Below are 8797 nucleotides of genomic sequence, written 5' to 3'. Positions count from 1 at the left end.
TGTTCTCGTTTTTTCTCCTTTTTTACATAGGATAAAAAAAATTAAAAGAATTCTAGTTTTTTCAATGTGGGATTTGATATATAATAGAATTTTGTGACTCATAAATGTAAAAATATGTGATTTAATGATGATAATTTGATTTTATGAATTTTCATTATATATATATGGGTGGTGATCAATGGCCAACTTTTTGGCAAAACATTTTTCAAAACATGAGTTAGAAGTTTTGGAATGGGCTGATTTTTGGTGAGGATGATCTCTACGGTGAGGAGATCATCATCACTAAAAATCAGCCCATTCCAAAACTTCTAACCCCATCAAAAATAGTTTACAAAAAATGGACGGTCCACGATTTTTCAACTTGTAAACATGGGTTAGAAATTTTGGAATGGGCTGATTTTTGGTGAGGATGATCTCCTCACCGTAGAGATCATCCTCACCAAAAATCAGCCCATTCCAAAACCTCTAACTCATGTTTTGAAAAATGTTTTGCCAAAAAGTTAGCCTCTGAACGTGACCCTATGTATAATTTTTTTTTTCATTACTTTTAATATATTTTTATCTTTTTTTTTTCCCGTTTTAAGCTCATGCTTTGACTTTGTGATTATGGTCTCGACTCTATAATACATTTTAGTGTCAAGGTTCGACATCGAGTAAATTTTATGAACAAAACTTTAAAATTTTTGGAATTCCGTGAAATCCAAATTTTCCTTGCTACAATTTAGTTATGAACAAGAAATGTATCAAGATTATGAGAATGTATAAATGATTAAAAAAAATTATAGAAATAAATGAGAAATTGATTGTCTTTGGTAGAAATCTTCGATAAATAGAAAATTGAAAATCGAACACAAGAGTGCATAGATCTACAAGATTCATGGTTTATAAATAAAAAAAAATTAAAATGCAAGTTATTTTTTACCGTTGAAATCTAGAGGGTTGTGGTGATGGATTGTGATTAGACTTTGAATTTGTTTGCATCTAAAAAAATAAAATAATTGGTGAATCATGAATTAACAATCTATTCGATTAATCGTTGGCTAAACTGCTCAAATCCTGAATCTACAATTTCTTTTTTTGTCAATTTTATTGGAAACTAGATGAATTTTGTGGCTATATCCCCAAGTCCTTGAAATCACTGTAATTGTCATATTATTGTTGGACTACAATTGCCTAATAATCGGGATTTATCTCACGAACATGGCAAAAAAGCAATTGCCACAAAAGTCATTAATAAATAGTAAAAGAAGTCTTCAAAATAAACCTTTTAAAGGATATATTGGAAATCTAAAAGTGGCCTGATAATAGGAGGGAGAACGAAGGCAAAGATATTCAATCTATATTTTAATAAATTATTTAATAATATAAATATTAGAGTATAATAGAATTATGTGTACGATATCTAAGCGAATTGATTGTTAAAGATTTTCATCAAATGTGTTAACTTATCCATGTTGAAGACCTTAGGAGTGACGTGATCGAGAGTGCGTGATTTGGAAAATTTTATCGAGTGAATTTGGGGAAAAAAGATTGAGGGACTATTAAGAAAGAAAATGTTTACTGAGAAAATTTCGATGCATTAGATTATAGTTGTCAAACCAAACATTCATTTGTTAGTGAGCCTAAAATGTCAGCCATCCTGTGTACAGGAAAACTAGGAGTCTGATTGTAATACAACTCTCATGTGTACAGAATCATTATATTTATATATGAACCCACTTGGGACTAGTCCGGGTCATGACTTTGAATCTCTATATGTCTCTCCACAGAAATGTGACTACTTAAATGTTGTAACACGTTATAAGTTGAGATGGTACGTGCGGTATAAATAGATTAAGTTCACCTAAGATGGGGATACTTATATATTTATATATTAGAGCTATTATTGCCACATCAACTTTTGCTAATGCCAACTCCACGGTGTGCAATTCTTTTGGGGATTTTCCCCAACACGTGCTCAACTTATGTCCAAATTTCGATTTCGGTATACTGTTCATTTTAATTCCAAAACTGCAATTCATGCATGATTTTAAAACTTGGTTTCGCATCTTGTCTCATCTATGCTTAATACCAAGTCATCTCGGACAAGTTTTCCAATGCATTTGAGACGTCTCGTTCAAAAATGAGAAAAATAAACAAGAGGTTTTAAATCTTATCCAATACATTGACTTGTCTGTACGTCTCATCTATGCTTGATATCGAGACGACTCGGGCGATACATCTCGATCTCAGAAGAACTTTGAAACCTTGATTTCAAGTGAATTCACCACTTTTATAATCAGTGAATTCACCACTTTTATAATCAATGAATTATCTGGTATATCCACAAATTCGAAGATATTAAGAATGACGAACTCAAGAGATGGTAGGTTATAAAAATGACAAATGCATGTTTTGGGATTTAAAATGGAGGTGCCCACATAACCATAGATGCTTTTTACTCGTATCTTAATGAAACACATCTATGATGATCACATGAACACAGTGAGAATCACAGTGAAAAACAAAGTCCCCAGGATTTTTCTAAAATATCTAACTCGGAATTTCGTCATATTCAGGGCTCGAAATGGAGATTCACATAGGAATTGCTATTTCCACACTAACTTTTACTAACGCCACCCCACTGTGTGCAATTCTGTGGTGATTTAACATAAGACTTGGTGTGGCATTCACAAATTTGGTGTGGCAGTAGCATCTCTCTTATATTTATGCACTTAAATCGGATAAAACAAGTTAAACCTTCACAAAACCTCAGCAATGGCGGTATCTCCTCTTCAAGTTTTTTCTTCTCCACTCCTTTCTCCTTCTCGTCGCCTTTGCTTTGTCTCCTTCAAATTACCCGCCAATTTATCCTTTAAAAGCTTTTCTTCAAGGAGAAGACCCATCTCTGTTGTTTCTGCGCAAACCATTTCTCTCCACACCAGAGAGGAACTGGAGACGGTCAACATCGCAGAAGACGTAACTCAGGTTCGATTTTCATCCACATTTGTTACTTCTGTACGTCTCATTTCTTGAAAATTTGAAGTGGGTCTTTGAATTATTCTCATCTTAATGAAGGAATTGTTCGGTTTCCAAGTCGAAACTATGCGAATTTTATTTAGGTTTTCTTTATTTTTTCATATGGTACATGAAATTTTCAGTTTTAATGGAAATTAAGGTGGATTCATATTTTTTTGGGTTTTCTTTATTTTTCTCAAATCGTTGAAATGGATATTTGAATTATTCTCATCTTAATGAAGGAATTGTTTGGTTTTGAAGTCGAAACTATTTCTTTGTTTTTTTTTTTTTCTTTATTTTTCATATAGTACATGAAAATTTCAACTTTAATGGAAATGAAGGTGGAGTCATATTGGTTTGGGTTTTCTTTATTTTTCTCAAGTGGGGTCTGAAATTTCTATTTTTCTGAAAATGAAGTTGGATTCATATTGGTTTGGGTTTTCTTTATATTTCTCAAATGGGGTCCGAAATTTCAATTTTAATGGAAATGAAGGTGGATTCACATCAATACATATCGCAATTTATAGTACTATAAGAGAAAATTTCTTAATTTTTTTATGGAAGTGATGTTTAATACCATGTTCAGTATATTACTAGAAATGTCTGTTTTGTAAAGAAAATAAAAATTATTTATGTTCCCAAATGAAAGTATTTTGTGGATATATTAAGGATAAACTTAGCTAGAGTTTTCTAGGATTGTTTGCTTCATAGTGATGATATGGATACTCAAGTGGGTTTGACCTCTTGCATGGGAATTGTGTTAGAAGTTCTAATTGGTAATTAATGACTCATTGTCTAAATTGCGCCTTTTTTTTGTTCGTTTCTAGTATTTTAAGTAAGGTTCAAAGCTGCAACTTATTTTTAGCTGCTTGAAATTTTTGATATAGTTGATTGGGAGAACGCCAATGATATATCTCAACAAAGTTGTGGAGGGTTGTGTTGCAAATGTTGCTGCAAAGCTTGAGTCCATGGAACCTTGCCGAAGTGTCAAGGATAGGTAAATTTCTGTAAGAATATGGTGATATTTTACTTTAACATTTAAAGACATTATGGAGTTGTACAACATTTAATAAATGATGTAGTTGGCTATTATCTGCTAAACCGATATCTGCTGTCGATCCAATTTTTTTATTTGTTGGACCAACTAGAGGATGGACCGTGATCAAAACTCAAACAATATTTATTGATTTGGGTGGCTTCCAAAATTATGAATGCAATCAGATGGTTAGAATGCCAACAATGAGAGAGTAAAACCCAAAATAACGTGGATTGTGGTAGAGAATGCCACACTTTCAATGACAAAAGACGTGGGTCTGCACAAAGTTGAGTGGAGGAACAAGATTCATTTAGCCGATCGCAAATCTTTGGGATAAGTCTTCTATGATGATGAATCGGATGGTTAGGAATATTATTGGTGCAGTTCTGACATATGGACTTCCAAGATTTGGATCATCCATGTTAGCTGAGAATGGAAATATATGACCAAGATACGTCATGAATATGACATTTGCACTTAAGAAAAATTGAGTCACTGACGTCGGTATGCCATCCATCTTGAATTGTCTGGATACCATAGTGGTTCTCCTATTAAACAATGAATCGGGATCCAAAACGGTGTCCCAATCCTATAATATAGGTACGGTGTCTACATGGCAAGTTTTTGTTGGAGTTTAAAACACGTAGGGCTCCTAACCAAGCCGTTTCATACATAGCACACAGTCCGATGTATTTAAACTCCAATAAAAAAATGTGCTTCATAGACACCGCACATTGCTATTGGAATGGGACACCGTTCTAGATCACGACTCTTTTAAAAAATTTGGATTGGAGAAACTTGTAACTATTTATCAAGTAATAGCTCACTATTTATAAATAGTAACAGATTATCTGCTCTTCAATGATTTACAAAACAGAATCGGATATAGTATGATATCTGAGGCTGAAGAAAGTGGAGCTATTTCTCCTGGCAAGGTTGGCTATATTCTTCTCTTTCTCAGACTTTCTAATATGTAGTATGAATTTATTTTTCTTTGGGTTTATACAGAGTATTTTAGTGGAACCAACAAGTGGAAATACCGGAGTTGGTCTTGCTTTTGCTGCCGCAACCAAGGGATATCAACTTATTGTAACCATGCCCGCATCCATAAATCTAGAGAGACGAGTTCTTCTTCGTGCATTTGGAGCGGATGTTATTTTGACAGATCCAACAAAAGGACTAAAAGGGGCTGTAGATAAAGCTAAAGAAATTGTTCAGAGGACACCAAATACATACATGTTTCAACAGTTTGATAATCCGGCTAATACAAAGGTAGATTCTGTTCTGTTATTTTTATGTAAAAATAAATTTATTTATTGTCTGTTTAAGTTTTCTTTTTTGGATGAACTACAGATTCACTTTGAAACTACAGGCCCAGAAATATGGGAGGATACTATGGGTAGCGCTGACATATTTGTTGCGGCAATTGGTACTGGTGGTACTGTCACGGGCACGGGGCGTTACTTGAAAATGATGAACAAAGATATTAAGGTTCAAATTAGTCTCCCCTTTTATGGAACTTCATAATGTTAAGAGTGGATATCATGACAGGTTCAGCATCACTTGTTTCTTCATTATTCTTTGACTTCTTGGTTGATTTCCTTTTTTTTCTTTTTTCTTTAGAGTTTTTTAGATTTTCTTGAGCTCTAAGAAATCAAGATACCTACTAAATCTGGTTTGAGATGGTCATTGATTCATCTTTACTATTATAATGAGAGAATGCAGAGTTCACACCAAATTTTGGATCCCACAAATACCCCCACTTTTACATTTAAACTTAATATAACTAGGGTCATTTTGGTCAGGAACCAAGAAAACTGTGGCTCACGATCCTAAAAATAGTTTTCAAAATTACAAAAATACCCTTTTTGTGACGTAATATACACCCTCCAATCAATGTTTTAAATTACAGATAAGCCCTTTCGATACATGTACGTTTGCACATGCTCATGTATTCCCTGTGTTGCATTTTTCACTCTTTATATATTTTCTTATTTGGGTTTAGTAGCTTAAGTTTCGAATCTTCACATGTTTCTTTTTGCCTAGGTAGTTGGAGTAGAACCCGCTGAGACTAGCGTAATCTCTGGGGAAAGCCCAGGTGAAGGAAATCAATACAATTCAGTACTTTATGATTCCTACTAATCCGTTTCTTTGAGATCCTAGGCACTCTGTTGCTTTACCGCTAATCTCATGTAAGGTATTGGTGCAGGTTATGTACCGAGCATTTTGGATGTTAAACTGCTTGATGAGGTTGTAAAGGTAAAGAAGCATTTTATTTTTTTTCCGAATGATTGCCTTTTTTGGCCCTTTTGTATAATTAGTTGAGATGTCTAAGAACTTAGACATCTTAGCATGATATTTGGAAATGAAACACTCCCAATAAGTCTAGTCTAATTGCTAGTGGATTTAGTTAATTAAACATGTTGGTATTGATGTGTTAATCTCCAACGTGTAGGTTACCACTGAAGAAGCGGTTGAAATGGCAAGGAAATTGGCACTAGAGGAAGGTTTGCTGGTGAGTGCAATCCACCCTCCCTCCCCCTCCCCCTCACCCCCACCGAAAAAAAAAAAAAGAAAAAAGAAATAATAATAATAATAATTGTAATCCAAGTTGATTGTCTAAAGTGGAAGTGCACTTTTCGAGTGCCGCACAATCAAGACAAGATATGTGAATTGAAGCATCGGATTGGTAATTAATGACCTCGAAGCACTATGGATTAAAGCATTGGATTTTTCTATAAAAAAAAAATTTAAAACTTGATAAAAGTTATGTCAACATTTAATACATGAATCAACTAAGAAAATAATAAGAACAAAAGTTGGGAACTCATCTGTTTTACGATTTACCATAAAGAAGTTTCCTATTTTGATGTTGAATTTTTTGATTAGTTGCTGATTATTACGTAATGTACGTGACGGGATTGTAGTTAGTTTAGATGATTATTGAACTGTTGCTTTGTTCCGTAGGTTGGCATTTCTTCGGGAGCTGCTGCAGCCGCTGCCATTTGTATAGCAAAAAGACCTGAAAATGCTGGAAAACTTATTACGGTATGGAAACATTTTTACTTGGTGTCTTGATTTTGATTATTCCTCATTAGCACCAGCCCACAAACAAAAAATAAAATCTTGGGAAAATATCTAAAATTACTGAACCAGCCATGATTTTATAATATTTATAGAAATGGGTATATACCTTATTGCATAATTCTTTTCTTACAAAAACTGTCGTCTGATATTAGGTCGTTGTACAGATAATTTGATGAATTTACCTTAATGCCCTTGAGTTGAATGTAGGTTCATAGGAAGGGTAAGTAAATAGCAAATGTGAGTAACTTTGGCAAAATACATAATTTTTTAAGTAATTTCCTCTCAAATAATAAAATGCACAAATGCAAATTTATGAATATGTATATATTCTCAATAAAATTTTCTTACTCAAGAAATGTAAGATGATGACATGTCTAGGTTGGCCCACATTCCAAGGGTTCTATATTTATGCCAACAAATGACTCATTTGGGCGACCGTAACCATCCATTTTTTCTCATTATTTTGGAAAGAGGAAAAAAAAGGCAAGAGTTTTCACAGGAAAAGATGATTGAGATGGTTGAAAAAGGTCCCTTTCCCCCCTTGGTAAATGGCGGGTTGTTAAACCCTTGGATGAATGTTCGTGGTACTAAATCTTTGTAATTTACCAAACGGATAACATGTGTCTATCTGCATTCATAGGACCTAGATGGAGATAAGTTTCAGTCCATTTTGATATTTCTAACCTTATGAAAAGTGTTTACAAGTTCGTCATTTATATTTCACTAGTAACTTTAATGCCATATTTGATGGGGTTAGATGATTCAAATGGGGCTCATATTTTGTAAGGAGAAAGATAACTATTTTTCTATTCTCATGTCTTGGCTTTGGATGGAGTGGAATGGAGGGACATTTCTTTTAGTTGACCTGAATCTTTGGGTTGGGATAAAACCACTTTATCATTGTTGTTTCTGAATCTTGCGTTCTTTCTTTCTTTGTGGTGGCTTTGAATGTCGAAGGTTGTATTCCCGAGCTTTGGTGAGAGATATATTCCAACTGTTCTTTTCCATTCTATCCATGAAGAAGTTCAGAAGATGACACCGAAATGATCGCCCAACTTCATCCCGCCGTGGATTCTTCTTCATGCCTTGTGCAATCAGTGACCAATGACCACCTAACAGGATCGATGAGATTGAAGAATGGAAGCACAAAGAGATTTTGCGGTATATGATCCTGAACTTTCTTCCCTAAACTAATTTTTGTATTTGTTAGATTTGTTTCTCAATTTTTTTTTTTTTCTAATTTCAATTTTTCACAGCACAGCTCAAGAATCTTCAATTCATGAAGAAATGTGTGTTATGTTAGTGTGCTAGGATAACTGAAAATTTGTGTTTGATTAAATATTCTTTTTATGGATGTTGTTAAATTACAATGATTAAGCCCAAAATAAAAAAAAATAAAAAAAATAGAAAGAAATCACATTGAAACTCTGCTCTCATTTTATACGCTCTCTCGGTGCTAGGGCCCATATTAAGATCATGATGAGCTAATCCAATTGTACAATAATATGGACCAACTATGGGATTGATGCAGATGTCACCTAGCTTAGTTGGTAAAGTCTTTTGGGTTATGATACTTGAGACCTGGGTTCAAATATCGTCAGTTCAGTAAAAATAGGCTTACGATAAAAAAAATAAAAAATAAAAAAAATTATGGGATTAATAATAGCTTATCAACTT

The 8797-nt window shown here is 33.7% G+C and overlaps 1 protein-coding gene across 1 annotated transcript; it reads left to right on the top strand.

The window, feature by feature from the left end:
- Positions 1–2726: 2726 nt before the first annotated feature.
- LOC147386992 (cysteine synthase-like) lies at positions 2727–8470 on the top strand. Its single transcript, XM_086423903.1, has 10 exons — positions 2727–2967; positions 3885–3994; positions 4911–4968; positions 5042–5305; positions 5387–5524; positions 6080–6131; positions 6243–6292; positions 6489–6548; positions 7001–7081; positions 8078–8470. The coding sequence occupies exons 1-10, from the start codon at positions 2758–2760 to the stop codon at positions 8165–8167; spliced, it is 1113 nt and encodes a 370-aa protein (XP_086280029.1). The 5' UTR covers positions 2727–2757; the 3' UTR covers positions 8168–8470.
- The last annotated feature ends 327 nt before the right edge of the window (positions 8471–8797 follow it).

The sequence above is a fragment of the Akebia trifoliata genome, chromosome 14, assembly GCF_017979445.1.
Source record: "Akebia trifoliata isolate Shusen 1 chromosome 14, ASM1797944v1, whole genome shotgun sequence".
Classification (NCBI taxonomy): domain Eukaryota; kingdom Viridiplantae; phylum Streptophyta; class Magnoliopsida; order Ranunculales; family Lardizabalaceae; genus Akebia; species Akebia trifoliata.
Note: the sequence above shows the minus strand (reverse complement) of the source record. Positions and strands in the feature narration are given on the sequence as shown.

Bases quoted from the DNA above. Each gene is read 5' to 3' on its own strand.
- LOC147386992 (XM_086423903.1), top strand. From the start codon at position 2,758: ATGGCGGTATCTCCTCTTCAAGTTTTTTCTTCTCCACTCCTTTCTCCT. The intron at 6,132-6,242 runs GTGAAGGAAATC...GTATTGGTGCAG, and splicing joins AATCTCTGGGGAAAGCCCAG to GTTATGTACCGAGCATTTTG. The intron at 6,549-7,000 runs GTGAGTGCAATC...TTTGTTCCGTAG, and splicing joins CACTAGAGGAAGGTTTGCTG to GTTGGCATTTCTTCGGGAGC.